This window comes from Eublepharis macularius, chromosome 1, assembly GCF_028583425.1.
Source record: "Eublepharis macularius isolate TG4126 chromosome 1, MPM_Emac_v1.0, whole genome shotgun sequence".
NCBI lineage: Eukaryota > Metazoa > Chordata > Lepidosauria > Squamata > Eublepharidae > Eublepharis > Eublepharis macularius.
The window spans coordinates 158,130,341-158,154,285 of NC_072790.1; the positions used below are offsets into that span (position 1 = coordinate 158,130,341).

The 23,945-nt window shown below is 40.8% G+C and overlaps 1 protein-coding gene across 1 annotated transcript in view; it reads left to right on the top strand.

Annotated features, from left to right (window-relative positions):
- Window positions 1-23,945, top strand: part of KIF26B (kinesin family member 26B) — a 665,930-nt gene that overhangs the window by 241,002 nt on the left and 400,983 nt on the right. Inside the window, exon 4 of the mRNA XM_054994402.1 lies at window positions 9,093-9,259. Coding sequence (XP_054850377.1) covers window positions 9,093-9,259 — 167 coding nt within the window. The remainder of the gene's footprint in view (window positions 1-9,092; window positions 9,260-23,945) is intronic.

The window sequence follows — 23,945 nt, forward strand, 5'->3', positions numbered from 1 at the left end:
CCAGGGTCATGCCTGGATAGATGCTATATGCTTGCCATCCCATTGTGCCCAGAAAGCATGCTGGGAAATGCATGCAGTTGAGTGGCAAGAGGCAATTCAATGTAGTGGAACCATTGCTCCATGCTGCACAAATGCTCCAGTGTCTGTAACCAATAAAGTTGTGGCCTGTTTTCATTCAAAGATGGTGTGTCGTGTATTTTTTTGCCCAGGGCACTAGCCTTACAATTAGCCTATATGGATGCAATGCTTCCTTAATTGAGGGTAATTTCCCTCACATTTTAAAACAAGCAGTGGTTTGTTAATTAGCAACAACAACAGAAACCTGTTTCAAACTGGTGGGAGGGGGAGCTACGTGGTCAAGCCCATATTGGCAGAGCTTTTCCAGTCTGGCTTCAGACCTGGTTATATGGTGCAAATGGCATTAACAGGCTTAGTGAAGGTTGTGCATCTACAGGGTGTTTTGTTGTGGGGATAATAATGACATACTTTGTAAACCACTTTGAGTGGTTTCATGGATGACTTTGAGTCATCCTGATGGGTGGTATATAAATCGAATGTTATTATTATGATGATGAATAAAGCAAATAATACCCTGTTGATTCTCTTGCCTTTTGATGACATTTGATACAGTTCACTGCTTCCTTCTTCAAGTGCCACACTGGAGAACAGTGCTTAGAAGAGCCACAAGTGGCTGGATGAAGAGCCCCATGTGGCTCCAGAGCCACTGGGGAAGTATCAGTGCCCTGCTGGATCAGGTGAAGAGCCTAGGGTCTTAAATTCTGGTCTGCTTCTTGAGAAACAGGTGCGAGCTGTTGCTGCAAATGCCTTCTTTCATTTGCATCTGGCCTGCAGAATCTCATCCCATCTAAACTGATCTCGCTTAAGCTTATTCATGCTTTTCTAACTTGCAGACTTGACTACTGCAATGTAATCTGTGTGGAGCTGTCCTTGAAGACTATGTAGCAGTTTCAATCAAGCTAAAATGTTGCTGCCCGTTTGCTAACCGTAACCTCGTACTGAATTTAACTTATTTAATTTAACCTAATTTATACTCCACCTTTCTCCCCAGTGGGAACACCTGAAGTGGCTTACATCTTTCTCCTCTCCTCCATTTTATCATCACAAGAACCCTTTGAGGTAGGATAGACTGAGAGTGCATGACTAGCCTAAGGTCACCCAGCAAGCTTTCATGGCAAAGTGGAGATATGAACTAGGGTCACTGAGATCGTCCAACACATTAGCCACTGGACCATACTGGCATGCATATTCAGTACCAATTACACTGGTTATCATTTTGCTCTAGCTTTGTTTCAGGTCCAAATATTTGTTTTAACCTTTAAAACCTTTCATGGCCTTGGGACCCTTACACTGAAGAACCATGTGCCCATGTATTTATTGAGATCAAGATAAAATGCCTTGTTGGCATTTCTGTCAAGCCACCTGGTAGAATCAGTTTAGGGAAGAACTGTTCCTTTCTCAGCAGCAGCACATTCATTCTGGAATTAACTCCCTGAAGAGGTAGAGAAAGCCTCTTCAGGGAGATTCCTTTTGTTTTTCCATAAAGACTGGAAAACATCATTATTCCAGATGGTATTTGGAGAATAAGGTTTTATGGCTTCCATGTAATTTGATGACTTCATGGTTTGTTGTAAAATGGTTGTATGGTGCTGTTTTATGATTATTTATTGATCAGAGCTGGTAAATTAGGTTGCCACAAGGTTACGGTAGAGAAAAGAACAGAAAAATACATGGAAGCAGCAGAAACTATGCATTTTGGCTGAAATAGCACAACTGTTGTCATAAGATAGCAGTTGTATATAATTCATTATGGTTGCTAGGGCACAACCAAGACTTCAGGAAGGTAAGAATGTCCTTTAGCTTTATATATATCACACACACTAGATTACTTCGCTTGAAATATATTTTCTGTGGAATCTGTAGCAAGGTTGGAATTAATCTGAAACAAAACTCTAAATGCTTATGTACTGTTAGAACATTAATACTGGAAATTGTAACTGCAATATGGAAAACGACACTGCATGAGGCAAAGTGGATACATAAGTCAAGCTGATAGCAAAATGATCGGTGTTACAATGGTGGAAGGATCCTCATCCTTTCTTTGTAAAGAACTGGAGGATGCAAATAACTAAATTAGCTACATGCTGAATTCGTTATTATAAACAGAGACAAGAAAAATCGAGACTTTAAAATATGGAAAAGCTTTCTAAACTGTATTAGGCTATCATGGATGTGATTTTCTTGCATTATGTTTATCATTTATTTGCTAGTTTATACACTCATTAATTTGCTTTGTATAAACCCAACAAAGTGTTTGAAGAAGGTAACCTTCATGTAATCGCTGAAAGGGAAATGAGGGAGGGAGCAGAGAACAAGAAAGAGAGAGAGAGGCTAATTTGTAATACTGTTAAAATATTTTTTAAAAACCAAATAGAATGTTAATAACTAAAAAGTTTGGGGTGATATGGGAACTGTTAATATAATTTATGGCTATCTGAGACTGAACAGTATTTTATTCCATCTTTGATCACTTAAACACTATTCTAATAAGACATTTCAAATAAAAACTGCCATCATAATGCATCTTTGTTGCTTTCTATAGTTAGGATTATGAAATAGACTATATTTTAGGTTTTTCATTTTGTGTTTGTATTTTAAAAATCTAATTAAATAAAGTAAAAACATGAAAATTGTCATGTATGCTAGATCGAAGATTGATCTGTACTGTGTACTACCATGATACAGAGATTATGGCCAAAACAACAATTTACTTAGTTGTTTAATCAAGAGGCAGCTAATGCCTGGAAACATCTTTCTTCCATTTCAGAGTCCTAATCAATTGTTACTTGGATTGGAGAGCTATATTCTTTCAGAAAGGATTGGTGTCTTATTTGTTACATGTGTGATCTGTCTTTTGAAGAGCTCAGGGCTATATTTTCTGCCTCCCTTTGATGCAAAAATTCTGTAAGTTGGTTGTTCTGAGAGTTACCAAGCAACTTGCCCAAAGTAATTTGGACAGCTTCATGACTAAATAGGGACCACCTACCTCACTAGGTTGTTATAAGGGTAAAGTGGAGGATAGAAAATTATGTAAACCACTTTGGATCCCCATTGGGGAGAAAGACGGGGTATAAATGGAGCAAGTGAACAAATAAATGTTTTGTTTTCCCTGAAGGGAGGGTGGTAGTGGTGAAGAATTTGTGGTGCCCATTTTGAATGTTTGGCTGCATTGATTCATCCTCAGTCATGTGAATCAAAGATCTAGCCGTTTCCCTTTTTGTAATAAAATGGTATTTCTGGTATAATGAATCCCCCCAGTTTACAAAAAAGTGGAGAAGGAGCTTCCTTTCTGTTCTTTCAAATTAATGCAGAAAAATGTAGAGAATAACATCCCCTTGTTCTCTGCTGTCTTTTCATGATACAATTTTCTTCCTGCCACACTGTCTGCAGTAATAGTTTGTCATATATCTTTTAAATAAAGAGTAATGACACTGTTTAAAATGTGCCCATATGAAGAGGCACTAGTTCTTTATATTGGTTGTGATCTTGCTGGAGGTTAGAAGGAGGCTGTTCTCTAGCTCAGCAATGCCATTTCAGCAGAGGCTGCACACTGACACACTTGGGTAGTTTCTGGTGCTGTTCCTGTCAGCAGGGAAGTGAAAGGTCAACGGCTTACAGATTGCTTTTTGTGATGTGGGAGCAGTTATAGTAAGATCTCAACTTCTTACAGGGTCCTCCTGACTCTAATGTCTGGCTGCTTACTTGTGGATAAGTGAAATATCTAACTATAATAAATACCACAGGCAAAAGTTTTACAAGTTGTTGTAGCAGTTCTCAAGATGCCTGGCTGAGAAATGTTCGATGATGATGTCTCTGCAGCAGCAGTGGTGCTTATGGGCCTTTCTTATGCAATTTGTTTTCCCGTATATCAAAGGCTCCAGTTGAATAATATTAAATTAAAGCACTTTTAAATATCTAGTCATAGAGATTTGTTACAGTTTTGCCTAGTAATACATATTTTAGCATATAAAGGGGGTGGCATGTTACCTTCGGGGTCATTTTCCATTTGAGTAAATAAGCTAAGTACTAAACAGTGAAAAAATGATAAAAATAATAAATATTAGGCAGGATCCAACCAGCTTTTCTAGTGGTGAAAAAGGAAAGGCCCTCTTTGACTACCAAAAATGTTAAGCTGAGGATGAGACCTACATGATAAAAGCCAGGTGGGATAGGGGTTGTAGTAAGGATGAATGCTGGGCAAAATTGAGCAAAAAACATGGCTGGACCCAGCCTATTCTCCTCAGTCAGTGACAACTGGAAAAGGTTGTACAGAATTTTGAAACGATTCTAAAGCCAGGGCTAGGCAACCCTGGCACGCATGCCAAACTGCAACATACCAGACTATTTTGTTCAGCACACAGGTCATGTCCTTCACCCAAGGGACTGAGGCTTGGGCTCAGATTACTCCCAGTGTGTCTAGCCAGGTATAAACTTCATCTCTCACCCTTCCTCTCTCTCACACACACATGCACGCACATGGTTATTTCCCAGCACAAAAACATCTTTACAAGTAAATGTTGTGGGTTTGCAGTCAACCCACATCCCCATAGGAATATTCTGCCTTGTTGAAGCTTCATCTCTCCCTGAGGTGAGATTTAGGTCCAAGTTTCCTACATTTAATTGCTTTTCTTTTCTCATTGAGTTTTTGGATAACTCAAGATGCAGCCTGCTGTGAACTTGCTGTTGTACTGCCATTCTTAATTAAATAATGTGTCTTTTCCCATAGAATACGTATAGCATGGTGTTGTGGCTAGAATGAGGAACTAGGATTTGGGAGAACCAGGTTCAAGTCCCCAATCTGCCACAGAAGATCACTGAGTGACCTTGGGCCAGTCACACTCTCTTAGCCTATCCTATCTCACAAAGTTGATGTAAGAAAAAATGGAGGAGATGTAAGCTGCTTTGGGTCCCCATTGGGGAGAAAGGCAGGGTATAAATGAAATGAAATAAAATAAAATAAAATATTGTGCAATGTTTAGTAGCCTTATATATGTGTAGACCATGGCATCACCAGAAGAACTTTATCCACTCTCCTTGGAAACCTCTGAGTTCTAAATGCATGCTTCTTGTCATGGGAGGCTTCTGATAGGGGGGATGTTGCATCCTTTCCCAGAGAGTTCACTTGTGTTCTGTGTGGATTAGGGATGTGTGTGTGTACTGGGTATAGTCAAGCTGCTGTGTTCTTCCACTGTCTCTGCCTATTTGCCCTTGCCTTACCTGCAAGGCTAACATGGTTGGTGTGTTGCATAGTGATTGTCGGGTGGAAGAAGGGCTGATAGGAATGCTTTACAGTGGTGATGTTTCACCAGCATCATTTCGCATCTTGCTTCTACAGCATAGCAGGATTGTAGCTGTGGCCCTTAACTTGTCTTTCTATGCCATTTTAAGCTATTTATTTCATATGTTCATACATTGTGAAGCTTTCTGTTTTGGAAGATAATAGAGCTTGGTCATTATTATTATATTATTATAAAAGAATTCATATATATGAGTGAGGATTATTGTCACTTTTTGAGCAATCAGCCTTACTTCTTTAATGACTAGGAAGGGCTGACTTCTTTAATGACTAGTATGTCCCTGAACATACTATCAGTTCCCTTTGAGACTCTTCAGAACAGGGAGATAGCTGCAATGCAGCTGAAACTAAGCAGCTCTGTGTCTGGTCAGTGCCTGGGTGGGAGTCTTCCCAGGAATCTTGAGAAAGCTATGTTGAGTTTCAGGATAGCAGAAGGATGAGTTATAATAGCAGCACAGCACACAACAACCACAACAATATTGTAGGTACACAGAGATAGTCCAATTTTCTTTTTGCTCCTTAATTGAATTCTTAAGGGCCCGTTGATGCTGGCCAGACAGAACACTTCCCATCATAATGTAAATAGTAGACATTTGCATTATGTCATTTTAGCAAAGCTCATACCCTACCACACATTTTGTTAGTCTTATAGATGCTACTGGGCTCTTGCTCTTTTCTACTGCTACAAACAGACTAACACAGCTACCCATCTTGGCATATGAGAGAAGTTGATCAACTATCGGTTGTATTTTAACTGGATGGCTTCCATTTTTGCTTCTTCATCCCTGCATGCCAAGAGCACAGTCTGATACCAGCTAGCTCCTTCTGTTCCCAGTGAAATCTGCTAAGCATCCTTAGCTAAGCAGAGGAAAAGATAATAACATGGCCTGAAGGATGTGTTTTTCTTCCCCATTTTTTTGTTTTTTAAACATCCATCCTAATGAAGCATTCTGGAGAAATCAAAAGCTTGCACAGTGTGTTATTTTGGTTGGTCTTAGTAAAAGGAATTACATGGATTTTGTTTTGAGATTTCTGTGGACAAATAGGGCTACCTATTTTTTAGTATTCAGCTCAAAGTGTGATCTGAGTACTAAGCTAGATTTTTTTTAAATCAACAGAACATTTTCATGTGACATCAGAAGATTCATTTTTAGATATGGAAGCATGTGGAAAATGAAACTTATTTATTATGAAGACTCATGATAAATCCAGAATACCTCATATCATCTGTGCTTCATTGCCAACATAATGCTATAGGATGGAGCGCAGAACTTCTAGCTAGAAAAGCCACAAAAGAACTGTGTTAAAATGAAATATTTAGTTAGTCATATTGAGAGATGGCGTGCAGTGTAGCAGTTATAAAGATAAGTATGAGCTCAGGATTCCCAGCTCAATTGTCAGTTCATTTTGTAGTCATAGACAACCCACTATCAGCTTCATTTGTAACATTTCCTTAATAAACTGGCAGGCCTTACAGTATTATAAGAGTTACTGAAATAATGCTGATAAATGTACGAAAGAAAGATGCCATATAAATACTGATTCCAAATGACCTGATTAGGAAAAAAATGTGATTTTAGGTTGTTTGTTAAAAGCTTGAGAATCCTGAGAATTTTAAAGTAAGCTTCTAGACCTCAGTGTTGTAAGGAAATCTTGAAAGCATGATGGCGCTGTATGCTCAAAGTGAGTATTTCTAAGCATAGGCATATACCTAAAGATAGCCACATGGGGGTGTTGTGACAGTGACTCATCCCAACCTTTGTTGTTGTATAGGCAAACAGCTTCAACAGAGGAGAGAGGCACATATGTTATCTCAGCAGAAGTAGTATAAGAGGCCAAGATGAGTGAGAGGCTAAGAGCAAACAAGATAAAAAACCATAGTAATTCCTCCCTCCCTTTATTGCTTCTGTAAACAGTGTCTATACTGAATTACTATTGGTAATTGTCGATAACATTATTTGATTAAAAAGTTCAGTTTAGTCAGGAAGACGGCTCCCTCACTTGACACGGCCGAACTGGCCACCTGCATCCATACCATGATAACATTGAGACTAGACAACTACAATGCACACTTACATAGATCTCCCCTTGAAGGCAACGTGGAGACTCCAGTTGGTGCAAAAGGCAGAGCATGCATATTACTCCCATTCTGCCGTCACTCCATTGGCTTCTTGTCAGTTTCCATGCTCGGTTCAATTTGGCTACCAAAGCCCTCTGAGGTCATGGTCCTTTGTCTTTATGGGACTGCTTCTCTCCCTGTGCCCCACCACTGCAGCTTCACTCATCTGAACACAGCCTTCTGCAGGTGCAAAAACAACAGCCAGCCGTACACGTGCATTTTCTGGGGTAGCACCCATCATATGGAATGGCCTTTCTGAAGAGGTCAGGAAAGCTCCCACTCTCCTGGCTTCCTGCAAACTATGCAAAATTGAATTATTCAAGAGGGCTTTTTACACAGGTAATAGGGCTATACTTAAGGAAATGGTTCAGAGAGATGCACTGGTAAAACGATAGGTCTGTAGACTATTACTGTGTACTGTCTGTTGCTGCAAATATACTTCTATTGGATAGTTCCACATTAATATGTTCTATGAATTTGCTTATGTTTGTTTTAGTATAGTTTTCTAGCTCTGTGTCAGTTTTCTATTATGTAATCCACTTTGAGACTCAGTGAGAAAGGTGGACTATAGTGTAAATTTTTTTTTAAAAAACCATTTCGTAAATGAAAATTCCCTTCTTGTATACTAGTTCTTACGTTCAGTGGTCTTCAGTCAAATGTGTCACATTTAAGGTGACAGCTTAAGTTTAGTTTCCAGGGTCCGAGATTGCCTACTTTGGTGAGAGGAGGCCAACAGTTCCTTCTCTGAACAGGAGAGTCATCAAAATGCTGAAGCCTGGCCATGTAAAAGAATATAGGTTTATTAAGCAGCTGATCCAAATCAGTGTGACAGAATTAATCAAGAATTGAATGCCATCATAAACCCAACCAACTTTCACTTTAAAAGTGTTACTTTTATTGCCTAGTGTTTAAACGAAAATCACTTATATTATATGGAATAATTATATCAGTGCAGACAACGTTGCCTGCATGAGGGAAGGGGCAGAAAAGAAAGGCAGATGCAGGCAGTGATATTTCATACGTATGAAGATGATATGTGTAACTGGGAGCATTTTCAGATAATAAAAGCCTTACTATATGATCTTCACCTTTTGATATATTATTTTAAGGAATTATAGCCCACAATATGTGAAGTACACATTCAGCTAATCATAATCACATCTTTTTAATGTATTTCAGACACATCATACTCCTGATCATCAAGCCCACATTTCAGTTTGCATCAAGCAAGGCCACATTTTGTCACTCTCTAATGTTTGTGGAGATTTCCTTTAATAAATAGGCTTTGACTAATGTCTTCAGGTTCCCCACTGTGCTCAAATGGAGCAAGGATAATGGTTTACACTTTCTCCTCCAAACAGAAGGAACATCAGAGCTATAATGGAAACTTAAAATGTCAGAAGGTTATTTTAGCTCATTACTTTTAATGAAAATGAGGTGAAGTCCGAGCCAAAGTGCTTCAGTTGTTGAGACCATAAATGTGTTTAAAAGGTCACAAAAGTGTGATGAATGTAATACTCCTCTTCCCATCCCCCCAAATACAGTGGAGTGGACTGAAAAGACATCCAGTGAACTTGTTATATCTTTTTTTATCTTTAGATCTCCCAGTTGATAACTGAGACTGGCCGAGAGGGTCTGACTGAAGCTGTGCTGAACCACTACAACGCAGATAAACCTTCCTTGTACAGCTTCCCTGGTTCCCAAGCCACATGTGCTACCAGTGACACATCAACTGGCACCTCAGTGGCAGCTTCCTTTTTCGCCAGGTAAGAGCCAAAATCTGGCTGTTCTCTTCATCTCTGCTTTGACAAAGAAGAGCAAGTAAGAACTGATTAAAGGAGCAAATGATATGGACATTGTTTTATATAGAAATTTTAATTCAAATAATTTTTTTGGTCTGTTCCAGTTAGGATTGCCAACTCTGGGCCCGGGAATTCCTGGGGATTTGGGTGGTGGAGCTGGGGAGAGGATGGACCTCAATGGGGGATAATGCCATAATGTCCACCCTCTAAAGCTATCATTATCTCCAGGGTAATTGGGCTCTCTAGTCTACAGATCTGTTGCAATTCTAGGAGATTGCAAAGCCCCACCTGGAGGTTGGCAACCCTAGTTCCAGTGTAAGGTTTTTCTGCATCAGTGCTTTTCCTACATGAACACTTTGTTTAAAAGGGAAGCAAAGATAAATTCATTACTTCCTTATGGGTTCACCTAGAACCTTAAATATCACCATGACATAAAACTGCACCATCTGCCATATGAGTTGGATTCAGTGCAAAATTCCACCGGTGGAAGGGAGGATTTTGCCAACTCCCCCTTCCTAAGGCAAACCTATGACCCCCCCTTTCATGTTGTTCCTTGGGGAGATGGTCTCTTGTTCCCCAGAAACAACATTTCTGGCTGCAACAGGATGGGAAAGGCAACAAAGTCTTGCTCCACTGATGGAAATTCCTTCCATCAGTGGAGATTTTGCATGAGATCCAACTCACTGTGTAACATTTTACACTCCACTTTGACTTTGACAAAAGTGGAGTGGACTGAAATGGCATCCAATGATCTTGTTATATTTTTTATCTTTAGATCTTTAAGATGCCACAGACTCTTTTTTGTTCTGGCATCAACAGACTAACATTGCTATGCTTCCAGTACTGGCCTTAACTAGCGTATATTGGTTATGCTAACCTTGACACAACATACAGCTATTGTCAAAGCTTTTGAAAAATGAAGAGGTGTCAGTAATAATGTGTGTGCTTTGCATGCAGAATTTCTCAGATCCAGTGTCTGGCATCTTATGGGTTCACAGATCACAAAGTGTTCTATTTCTGAAACTTGAGATAGCTGATGCCATGTAGAATAAACTGGTGGTCTTTAACCATATGTCCCTTGTACTGATTCATGAGCCCCTGTGTAGTCATTGTTGTTGCTTTTCAAAAGCCCTGCTGTTAGTGCGCACATGTAGAGCAAAAGTGCCACTGCTCTTTGCAGGCACACTGAGAGCAGCAGCAAGATGGTATCACTCAGTAATGGAGTCTTTTTTTTTAGCACAGGCAGTTTCAGATACACACACCCTTTCCCCGCAAAAGCCCTCCCTCGTCTTCTGTTCTTTCCTTCACCCAGTACAACACAGCCCAGTTACTCTCCACCAGTTGGTCTTCAAAGGCTCTATTGATATGCTTGCTACACGTAGCTGTCTTTCCCATGAAAGCTCTTTTTTGCCATTTCTTTCCTCCACCTGTCCCAGCCTCCCCCCATCCTCACTAAGTCCTCCAGTGATCTGCTCACTTGCTTATGAAAAAAAGTAAAAAATCCAGCAGCACCTTTAACAACTTTATTGAGGCATAAGCTTTCGAGAACCACAGCTCTCTTCATCAGAAGCATGGAGGGTATGAAGAAACTAGTCAGAGATATGTAGGTGGTGAGGGGAGGGGGGAGATGGTGCACGGAGTAAAGGCCATGTAGAGGCAAATCAGATGCAAAAGTCATGAAAGAGAGTAGTCTTTTAAGGTTGGGGGAGGGCAAGGACTTCTCTCTAACAACCATGAACCAGCTAACAGAGTCACCAACACAGAAACCAGACCTTGCATCAGACCCAGATGCCAACTCTGCCCACGTATCTACCCAGAAAATCCAGTTACAGGACCCAATGGCATCAACTACACAATCTCTGGCTTTTACAGCTGTTCATCCTCCAATGTGATATGTGCCATGTGCCAACAATGCCTCTGCTCTATACATAGGACAAACCAGCCAACCTCTGTGCAAAAGAAAAAATGGTGCATGGAGTAAAGGCCATGTAGAGGCAAATCAGATGCAAAAGTCATGAAAGAGAGAAGTCTTTTAAGGTTGGGGGGGGGCTGTCTGTAGGCAAGGACTTCTCTCTAACAACCATGAACCAGCTAACAGAGTCACCAACACAGAAACCAGACCTTGCATCAGACCCAGATGCCAACTCTGCCCACGTATCTACCCAGAAAATCCAGTTACAGGACCCAATGGCATCAACTACACAATCTCTGGCTTTTACAGCTGTTCATTCTCCAATGTGATATATGCCATGTGCCAACAATGGCCCTCTGCTCTATACATAGGACAAACCAGCTAACCTCTGTGCAAAAGAATAAATGGACACAAATCGGACATCAAAAATGTCAATATGCAAAAACCAGTAGAACACTTCAATCTATTCCTTCAAGGACTTAAAAGTCACCATAGTTCAACAGAAACATTTCAAAGGCAAAATCCAACAGGAAGCTGCTGAATTGAATTTCATATGTAAATTTGACTCAGTCAGACTTGATTGAATAGAGACTCTGGATGGTTATCTCATTATCAGAAGTAACTGCCTTTCAGGCATTCCATTCAGATTTAGCTATGGAGGGGAAGGGTCACACCTCTGTGCACTCCACCTCTTTCATGACTTTTGCAACTGATTTGCAGCAGTGATAAGGCTAGGCTGTGCCAGGGGAAGTGAGGGAGAAGGCAAGGGAGAGCTTTTGCAGGGAGGGGTTCTCTGAATCTTTCTTATGCTGGCTTATGTATCTTGATGTTCACTTGTGCTTCCTATCCCCAGCTGCCTTGCTCTGCTGTCTATAGGCCTGGTCTTGATAGCTGCAAGGTCATAATTCTGAGTCCTTGTGAAGCCCCTGGAGATGTGCCATGGTATATCTGTGTTGTTAGTCAACACTCAAGCGAGGTAGAGGTTGCCTTTTTATTGCTTAGCTCAGTTCTAATCACCAGCTCCCAAAATGATTAGTCATATTGCACCCTGGCTGGTTTACTCATTACCTTCACCTGCTCCCTTCCAAATTCTAGGTCAGCTTTTTCCAGTGAGTTCCTTCTCCAGGTGACCCCTAGCTCTGGAAAGCACATTTGAGAGGGTTAACACCTGTGGTAGCTAGGTCATCCAGGCTTGGGGCAAGTGGTAGTTGTTGCCACTTGGCCAGGAATGCCACCTTCCTGGTCCAGGGCATTAAGGTCATCATGACCAGCACCTTGAATTGAACTTGGAAATGAACTGGCAGCCAAAGTAGCTGTTTCAAAATGGGTAACATATGTTCCCGGTAGCTAGCCCTGACAGTAGTTGGGCTGCTGCATTCTGGACCAGTTGTAGTTTCCAGGTTGTCTTCTGGGGCAGAATATCAGCATGTCAGAGACTGAGCTTGGCAAGAACTTTCTGTCTAATGTGCAAACTTTTTCACTTGCAGTTGTTTTTTTTCCTTTAGTGAAGCATTAAAAAAAGGAATTTCTCATCTGGAGTGGCACAATTCACTCTATCCTTCAAGATTCTACTGCTTTTATATACATATACTTATATTTTTATTTTATTTATTTATATTTTATTTATATTGTGCCCTTCCCACACCAGCAGGCTCAGGGCGGATTATAGTCACATACAGGTTAAAATACATAAAACAGTTAATATAAATTAAAAAGCCATGAGACATCCAAAAATTATGCAATTAATACATAGCATACAATTAATATATGCAATTAATACAATTAATATATGCAATTAATACATAGCATACATATGGTACATAGCAGCACCAGATCCAACCGACCAGTCCGTAATCCTCTACAGAGCATCGTAGCAGTAAAAAATTACTAGATGGGGTTGTTACTAGTAGGGAGGGCATCTTCTGCAATCAGCTGGCCAGAGGAGCTCCGCTTAGAACCGCCTGTACGCCTGATGGAACAGCTGTGTCTTGCAGGCCTGGCAGAAAGATAACAGGTCCTGCTGGGCCCTGGTATCCTTAGACAGCGTGTTCCACCAGGTTGGGGCCAGGACCAAAAAGGGTCTGGCCCTGGTCGATGCCAGGCGGGCCTCCCTGGGGCCAGGGATCTTTAGCAGATATTTGTCACTAGAATGAAGAGTCCTCGGGTTCATATGGGGAGAGGCGGTCCCGGAGATATGCCGGTCCCAGGCCGTTTCCGCACACGTTGAATAATCCACTTTCAATACGCTTTAGTTATCCTTTAGAAGTGGATTTTTTGTTCCACACGTGGAAAATCAGTTACAAATGTTCACTAAAGTGTATTGAAAGTGGATTATTCAACGTGTGTGGAAACGGCCCCAGTTCACATAGGGCTTTATAGGTTAATACCAAAACCTTGAACCTGATTCGGTACTCCACCGGCAACCAGTGCAGCTGACGCAGTGCTGGCGTTATATGCTCACACATCAGCATTCCTGTGATGACATGCGCCACAGAATTCTGCACCAGCTGTAACCGCTGGATCAGGTTCAGGAGAAGCACTGCGTAGAGTGCGTTACAATAGTCTAACCTAGAGGTGACCATTGCCTGGACCACTGTAGTTAAGTTGCGGGATGAAAGATAAGGGGCAAGCTGCCTGGTCTGTTGTAGACAGAAAAAAGAGGACCTGACAACCTCAGTGAGCTGGGCCTCCATTGTCAAGGAGGCATCCAAGATCACCCCCCAGGCTCTTGACTCTCGGAGCCAGTGTAAGCACCGCCCCATTGAGTGTAGGGAGCCAGGGTCCTGAATTCATGTTTCCGCGACTCAGGTACAGGATATCCGTTTTCGACGGGTTTAACTTCAGCCGACTTTGCCTCAGCCATCCAGCCACGGCTTCAAAAGCATGCTCTAGGACATCTGGGGCCGATCCAAGCCGGCCATCCATCAACAGATATAGCTGGGTGTCATCCACATATTGGTGGCACCCAAGCCCGAAACTTTGCACCAACTGGGCAAGGGGGCGCATATAGATGCTAAACAATAATTGGGAGAGTATCGCCTCCTGCAGCACACCACGTATTGGTGGCTGACGGGACGATAGCTTACCCCCTAGCACCACCCTCTGTCCCAAACCGTGAAGAAAAGAGACGAGCCACTATAGTGCTGTCCCTTGAATTCCCACACTGGCGAGGCGGTGGGTCAAAAGATCATAATCAACTGTATCAAACGCTGGTGAAAGATCTAATAAAATCAGCAGTGCTGATCCACCTTGAGCCAGGTGTCTGCGAAGATCATCTGTAAGGGCGACCAGCAATGTCTCCACCCCATGTCCCAGGCGAAAACCAAACTGGAAGGGATCTAGGGCTGAGGTCTTCTTCAGGATATTCTGCAGCTGTTTTTCCGCCACCCGCTCAATCACCTTTCTCAGAAATGGGAGGTTCGAGACTGGGTGGTAATTGAGCGGGTCGGCTGGATCTAACGAAGGTTTCTTTAAAAGGGACCTCACCACAGCCTCCTTTAGTGCTCTGGGAAAAACCCCAGAGCTCAGGGACAGGTTAACAATGGCCTCCAGGGAATCCTGTAATCCATCAACACCGGATTTCACCAGCCATGACGGGCATGGGTCCAGGAGGCATGTGGTAGGCCTCATTACCTGCAGAATCCTGTTCACCTCTTCCCCGGAAAGAGGGCTGAAGTGATCGAATATAGCCCCCGAAGACAGCCAAGGGGCCTCCAGTTCACATACTGTATCAACTGTGGCCAGTAAATCGTGGCAGACAGGATTTTATCAGCAAAAAAGCTCGCAAAAGCCTCACAGTTTATGACTGAATTCAAATTTTGATGGTCTCCACCTGGAAGGGAGACCAATGAATGTACCACATTGAACAATTTCACTGGGCATGAGCTAGCTGATGCAACGGAAGCTGTGTAAAAGTCCTTCTTCCTAGCTTTCACTGCCATCTCATACGATTTCATAAGCAATCTATAAGATGTTCTTGTTTCCTCGTTGCGAGATCGCCACCACACGCACTCAAGTCGTCTTAGTTCCTGCTTTCGTTGCCTTAGCGCCTCTGTATATTGGGGGCTCGGCGATTATGAGAATGAAGAGGATGATGGGGAGCGATTTCATCGATGGCCTCAGAAAGCTGGCCCTGCCAGTCCTCCACCAGCTCATCCAATGAACCGCCGTGGAGCATCGGCTCCCTCAGAGTATTCTGGAAACCAATGGAATCCATAAGTCTCCCAGGTGAGCAAAAATTTGCTCACCGCCCTTGCAGGGGGTGGGGGCGGCATACCCAACTGAACCTCCAGAACTGCATGGTCTGACCATGGCACTGACTCTACTTTGTCCAGAACTACGTTCAGTGCCATCCCAAAGACAAAATATAGCATGTGGCCTGCTTTATGTGTGGGGGCCGATACAAACTGGGAAAGTCCCTGTGTTGCCATGGCTGATACCAGGTCCACAGCCTGTACAGAGGTGGCATCATCAGCATGGACATTGAAGCTCTCCAGCCAGTACTATCAGCCTGGGGTACTCCAAGGCCCACCCTGCCACCACCTCCAACAGGCACAGCAGGGTGTCTGCTGGTGTGCTGGGTGGTCGGTACACTCCACACCAGTCCCACAAAATCAGTGCCAGAGATCTCCTGGATGGGGAGCGGTCTGAAGGAGAAACCCTCTTGGATAAGGACTGCCACCCCTCCCCCCGACACCCCATTCGAGACTGATGAAGGACTGGACTTCTGGCTTGGGATCATGGTGGTCTGAAGTGATTCAGGGAGCTGGATCATCCGGGTTGCTGTTTTTGGGCTGGTGGGGTGCTTAGATCACCCACAGCCCCCCGATTTCAGGTAGAAGTTGGGCAAGGACACTCGTTCGCCCTAAGAGGGTGTGATCTCGGCAGATGGGGGGTTCTGAATTAAGGATTCTCCATCTGCCTTGAGATCCCCTCCCATAGGGGTTGCTAATATCTCTGCAGCAACCTTTTGGAGTCATTAAATTGACATAGGATCACCGTACCCAAGCTTCAGAAACAAATTTTAACCAGGATTGAACAAAAGAGACAGAGTACAACCCAAGAAGAGTTAGAGAAGTAAAGATCACTATCTCCCCTAACGGGCTTGATTTTTGCTCAAAGACTGAAACGTTTTAAAGAGACAAATCCCCAAAGCAAAGGACAGTAAAAGTAGTGGGGAGTGGAGAACTGTGAATTTAACGATTTAAAGAGCTTAAAAAGAGCAAAAGGAGCTTTTTGTTTCGCATACTTGCGGTTTGGGAGATAACAACGCGAGGGGAAGAGTGTGGGAAGCGGCTGAAATATCGTGAGAAGTGGATTGCCTGTAATATAAACGAGTGGTGGCTAGAAGGGCAGGAAGTCGGTGGGAGCAGAGGAAGAGAAACAACGAGGGACAGAAGACCCGAAGAGGAAGCGGAAGCTGGACATCTTGAGTGTGGGAAGGGCAGATGACTTCATGTGAACGGTGTAACTGTGTAACAGGGAAAAGCGTCCGACATTGAAAAAACGAAGCGGAATACGCCGTCTTGGATGGGGAAAAGTGGAAGGCAACCATAGAGAGCACCATTTTGACTACTGGAAAAAGATAAAGTTTTCCCTTCACATTTTTTTATATCATTGGACAAGACTGATTTAATTAAAGTAAGAAATATAAAAAAGGGAAGACGGAGTTGAGGAAGAGAGCTGACTCATGGGGTCCTAAGGCAAGTCCAATGGCGGGGAAAAAAGATAAAGATTGGAAGGCAGCGATTGAAAATTTGGATAAAGAAATAACATAAGGTAATAAGGAAACAAATGAAACCATACAAAAGACGCAAGAAATGGTTCAAGAATTGCAAAAGCAAGTGAAGGACTCTCAGTTGAATTTAGTGAAAGTGATTAAAGAGGCAATAAAATCAGAGGTTGCAGAATTGGCAAAGATTATTGATGAAATAAGAACGGAACTCCAAGCTATACAGCAGAAGGTACAAGAGGTGGATGTGAAAACGGAAGGTTTAAGAGCAGAGGCAGCGGGAGTGAGTGATAGGGTTGTTGTAATGGTATGCAAAGTTATGGAAAAACAACTTTGTTTTAGAGGCATTCCAGAAGTAATGGTTGGAACAACCTTGAAACAAGTTACTGAAATAATTGCAGAATTTCTAAATAAAGAGCAGGAAGAAGTAGCAGCCAATTTAGATATTGCCTATAGAATTAATTCCAAGTTTGCAGAGCAAAAAAATTTACCAAGGGATGTTATTGTCCAGTTAACTACCAAAAGAATGAGAGGAAATTCTCAGAAAGCATTTTGAATCCCCATTGGTACTTGAAGGGAAGTGTGTTCGAATTATGAAGGAGTTACTGAGATCAGTGCTGCAAGATCGAAAAAAAATAGGGATCTGACTCAAAAGTTGAAAACCAAGAATAGAAGATATAGATGGGAAATACCAGAAGGGTTGAGTTTTGAGATTCAATCTGTGAGGCAAGTTATCAAATCTAGACATGCAATGGAAGTGTTTCTGCTAGAGTATGAAAAGGACTTACCAAAATCAACCCGATTGTAATTATGGAGTACAAATTAATATCATGGAACGTAAACGGACTTAATTCACCCTCAAAGAGAAAAGCAATATTTCATTGGCTGGCTAAATAGAGATGTAATGTGATTTGTCTACAAGAAACTCATATACGAGAACAAGATGTAAAATATTTACAGAATAAAAAGTTAGGGAAACAATTTGTGGCAACAACTAAGCAAAAGAAGAGAGGGATTGTACTCTATATTAAAGAAGAATTGCAACCGAAATTGATTTTAAATGACAAAAATGGAAGATATGTGGCAGTGGAATTTGACTGTAATGCTAAAAAAGCCCTGATTGTGGGAATATACGCACCAAATGGTGCGAAAGAGCAATTTTTCAATGAAATTAAAGACAGACTTGGACAGATGATGTATGATCAAGTGATTGTGACAGGGGATTTTAATGGGGTAGTAGATGTGCAATTAGATAAAAAAATGAATTTGATAAAAAATAAAGGAGGGAAACTGCCAAAATCTTTTTTTGAACTTCAAGGACAAGAGGGTTTGTAAGATATATGGAGGAAATATAATCCGAATGCCAAACAATATACTTTTTTTTCAGCAAGACATCAATCTTTTTCAAGAATTGATATGATTTGGGTATCTAAAGAGCTTGCTGTGTGTACAAAAGAAACGGATATTTTGCCAAAAGTTAGTTCAGACCATAATCCTGTGTTTTGGAGATTTGGAACGAGAGGTAAAAAAAGGAGGTGGAGAATAAATGAAGATCTTTTGAGCAGTTATGCTAATGTGGAGGTTATTAAGAAAGAGACTAAAAACTTTATACAATATACTGTGGATCAAGGAGTGGCAATTCATAAAGTATGGGATGCATATAAAGCTGTGATTCGAGGAGTGCTTATGGACTTAAATGCCAGAGATAAGAAAAATAAAGAGTTGAAGTTGAAAGAAATTCAAGAAAAAATCAAGCTAAAACAACAGCAGTTAAAGAAAAGACCGGGCAAAAAGAAGTTACAACAAGAAATTAAAATATTGCAGGAACAAATAAGAGCAATGGAGAATAAAGAAGTGGAATGGGAATTAAAAAGGATGAAACAAAAAGTATTTGAAGGAGCCAACAAACCAGGGAAATATTTGGCTTGGCAATTGAAGAAGAAAAGGGAGAAGCAAACAATCAGTAAGATTGTGGAAGATGGGAAGGAGTTGTTTGATCAAAATTCAATTGAGAGGGCATTTTTAAATATTATGCAAGGTTATATCAGAAGAAATCAATTGATAAAAGGTCAATAGAAGAGTATTTTCGAAAGCTGAGTTTACCAACGGTGCCCAAGAAACTGAGAGAGAAATTAAATGCTGAAATAACAACATTGGAAATTTTGGAAGCGATACAAGATACATAAGTGGGGAAGGCACCAGGACCAGATGGACTTACAGCTAAATTTTATAAAGTAATGACAGAGGACTTGAAGCAGCTGATGCAGACAGTGATGAATGCAATTTTGGAAGGCCATGATTTGCCGGAGACATGGAATGAAGCTAATATTACATTAATACCAAAGGAAGCACAAGATTTGACTAATGTGAAAAATTATAGACCGATATCTTTAACAAATAATGATTATAAGATTTTTGCAAAAATATTGGCTGAGAGGTTGAAGATCTGGCTGGTAGAGTTTGTAGGGGAGGAGCAGGCAGGTTTTTTACCAGATAGACAGATAAAAGTCAATCTGAGGATGGTATTGAATGCGGTAGAATATTATGATAAAAACCCAGGAAAACAAGTTGGTTTTTTCTTTGTGGATGCTGAAAAAGCGTTTGACAATTTAAATTGGGATTTTATGTTTGCAATGATGGAAAAAGTGCAGATGGGCAAGATGTTCATTCAAGCAGTAAAGATGATATATAAAAACCAATCTGCAGGTATAATTGTTAACCGGGACATAACGAAAAAATTGGAGATAAGAAAGGGAACAAGACAAGGATGCTCACTCTCTCCATTGTTATTTGTAATGGTATTGGAAATTTTACTTAGACAAATACGTGAAGACGATGAAATTAAAGGTATGAAGATTAAAGGGTATACATATAAGGTGAGGGCCTTTGCAGATGATGTGATGGTGACAGTGGAAGATCCGCTCCAGAATATGCCAAGACTGCTGGGGAAGATAAAAGAATTTGGAGAGTTGGCAGGATTCTATATAAATAGAAAGAAATCTAAACTGGGGCTGTTGTGGGTTTTCCGGGCTGTATTGCCGTGGTCTTGGCATTGTAGTTCCTGACGTTTCGCCAGCAGCTGTGGCTGGCATCTTCAGAGGTGTAGCACCAAAAGACAGAGATCTCTGTCTCTGAGAGATCTCTGTCTTTTGGTGCTACACCTCTGAAGATGCCAGCCACAGCTGCTGGCGAAACGTCAGGAACTACAATGCCAAGACCACGGCAATACAGCCCGGAAAACCCACAACAGCCATCGTTCTCCGGCCGTGAAAGCCTTCGACAATACATCAAATCTAAACTGCTTTGCAAGAATATGTCTAAACAAGAACAGCAAGAGTTAATGAAGATAACGGATTGTGAAGTGGTTCATAAAACAAGGTACCTAGGTATTGAGTTGACTGCAAAAAATATTGATTTATTCAAGAATAATTATGAAAAGTTATGGCAGCAAATAGATAAAGATATGGTGGTTTGGAATAGGTTAAATTTGTCATGGTTGGGTCGCATTGCTGCAATTAAGATGAATGTTCTACCAAGGATAATGTTTTTAATGCAGACAATTCCAATAGTGAAAGACAATAAGCAATTTAAAAAATGGCAAAGGAAAATGTTAACATTTGTGTGAGCAGGGAAAAAGCCTATAGTTAAGATGAAGTTGTTATATGATGCAAAGGAGAGAGGTGGACTACAGCTACCAAATCTGAAATTATATTATGAAGCCATATGCTTGGTTTGGGTGAGGGATTGGATGCTGTTGGAAAACCATAAACTATTGACATTGGAAGGGTACAATAAAACCTTTGGATGGCATGCATATCTATGGTATGAAAAGACTAAGGCGGATTTGATGTTTTTGCACCATTTTGTGAGGCGAAGTCTATTTGCTGTATGGACTAAATATAAGAGATATTTGAATGAAAAAACACCAACGTGGATTGTACCAGCAGAGGTTGTCAATCCAAGGACTGAATATGAAGGAGAGGAGTGGACGACATATCAGAATATTCTTAGAGTGGACCAGGATTTATATAGTATTAAAAACAATGAAGAATTGCCATTTCGATATGGTTGGTTTCAATATATGCAGATAAAAGATCTGTATGATTCTGATCGGAGGAAAGCAGGTTTTAGGGCAGAAAATTCAGAGCTGGAACAGTGTTTACTTCAAGGGGGGGGGAAATTGATATCTAAAGTGTATAAAATTTTGTTGAAATGGTTTACAGAAGACGAGATAGTTAAGTTTCAAATGGTAAAATGGGCAATAAATTGCAATAAGGATATATTGATGGAAGCTTGGGAGAAATTGTGGAAGAATACTATAAAGATATCAACATGTACCACGATAAGAGAAAATGTGTATAAAATGATTTATAGATGGTATCTTACACCAAAAAAGTTAGCTAAGGGAAACAGTCAGATGTCAGATAAATGTTGGAAATGTGGGAAACATGAAGGTTCTTTTTACCATATGTGGTGGACGTGTGAAAAAGCTAAACAGTTCTGGGGGGAAATAGTAGATGCTATGTCAGATATATTGCAGAAAAATGTTGTTAAAAACCCAGAATTGTTATTGTTATGTATGAACCTTGAAGAATTTGATAAAATGGACAGGATAATGGTGTTTTATATGATTACGGCAGCTAGGATATTATATGCACAGTTGTGGAAGACAAAGGAGATACCATCGGTGGAAGATTGGATCTTGAAGACATTGAAGTTGGTGGAAATGGACAAACTTACGAGGAAACTATGAGAAGAAGTTGCGGAAGGATATATAATACGTTGGGAGAAATTTAAGAATTATATGGAGAAAAAGTGGGACATTAAAGGGAAGGTGTAGTCTTTGGATATTTTTTAAGGGGAGGATAGTGCTCTTTTACTTTAACTGAATATAGAGATAGAAATTTTAATATTATATTGGAAAAGAATAATATAGTTTGTGATAATATACCATGTTATAATGATGTATTTTGTTATAATACATTTGGTTATAATACATTAGGTTATAATGTAAGACAGGATTTATAGGGTAGGATTATATGATATACCAGATTATGATATATTGTAGGACATTATAATAAATGCCTAATTTAAGTTGTAAGAGGAAAAAATGAGACAATATATCTTAAAGTAATAGCGAAAATAACAATTTTGAATGTTATAGACATGGTATAGTAGATATATAGTATTTTGACATGGAATATTATAGATTATATTATTACAGACTATGTTATTATAGAGAGTGTATATGTGGGGTAATAGAATATATGATTTATTACTAGAATATACTAGATATTATATAGTATTAAATATATGGTACATATTGTTAGAATATATTATATGTTATTAGATAACTATGTTATATAGGATTTAGGTTGGTTAAGGATTATATACTAAAAGGTAATAATGTAAATTAGATGAAGGGAATGGAAAACTGTCGGAAGTCAACAGAAAAGGGTGGGGGAAGGGTGGGGGATATTATTATATGGGGGAGACAAAATATTGTGTTGTATGTGAGAATTGATATAATGACCCATCCAATATATTTTTTTTAACAAAAAGAGACTGATGAAGGTTGTTGGGGGTTTTCCGGGCTGTATTGCCGTGGTCTTGGCATTGTAGTTCCTGACGTTTCGCCAGCAGCTGTGGCTGGCATCTTCAGAGGTGTAGCACCAAAAGACAGAGATCTCTCAGTGTCACAGTGTGGAAAAGATGTAGGTCATTTGTATCTACTCAGGAGGGGTGGGGTTGAGCTGAGTCATTCTGTAAGAGTTTCCCAGGGTGTGGAATGCTAATGGCGGGAGGCTTCACTGTAACCTGAGGAGGTTCTTTTGCATATGGATTGGTGCTTGATGTGCTAATCTTCTCTGCAGGGCTATTGTCGGGTGTGGAGTGTTTTGTTGGCCTGGTGTTTTTCAGAACTGGAGCCCATGCTCTGTTCATTCTTAAGGTTTCTTCTTTCCTGTTGAAGTTTTGCTTATGCTTGTGAATTTCAATGGCTTCCCTGTGCAGTCTGACAAAGTAGTTGGAAGTGTTGTCCAGTATTTTGGTGTCCTGGAATAAGATACTGTGCCCTGTTTGAGTTAGGCTATGTTCAGCCACTGCTGATTTTTCAGGCTGTCTAAGTCTGCAGTGTCTTTCATGTTCTTTTATTCTTGTCTGGATGCTACGCTTTGTGGTCCCGATGTAAACTTGTCCACAGCTGCAGGGTATACGGTATACTCCTGCAGAGGTGAGGGGGTCTCTGCTGTCTTTTGCTGATCGTAGCATCTGTTGTATTTTTCGGGTGGGTCTGAATACTGCTTGAAGGTTATGCTTTTCCATAAGCTTTCCCATCTGATCAGTAATTCCTTTGATATATGGCAAAAACACTTTTCCTGTAGGTGACTGTTTTTCCTTGGTTGTTTGATTCATCCTGGGAGATTAAGGAACTCCTGGACCCCTCCACCTACAAAAAACTAAAACGAGATCCCACTTGCAAAATCACCAGGCTAACAAATGCGCTGATCAAGAATTCCTCACTACATCCCGACACGCACAGAAAACTATGCAAGACTGAAGCACAGCCACCTAGACTATATGGACTCCCCAAAATACATAAAGATTCAGTCCCACTCCGACCCATTGTGAGTGCCATTGGTTCACCGACATATGAATTAGCTAGACATCTGGCAGATCTCCTGCAGGACCACATCGGGAAAACCTCGTCTTACATCAAAGATTCAGCAGATTTCATCAACAAAATCAGTTCTCTGAAACTCAATCCACAAGACATACTTGTCAGTTTTGATGTTGTATCCCTGTTTACCAAGGTTCCAGTAAAAGACACTATTGCACTGATTAATCAGATTTTCCCAGAGGATGTAACAGCCTTATTCCATCATTGTCTGACAACCAGTTACTTCCAATGGGACAACGAATTCTATGAACAGATGGATGGGGTGGCCATGGGGAGCCCACTCAGCCCAGTTATAGCAAACTTCTACATGGAACATTTTGAAAAAACA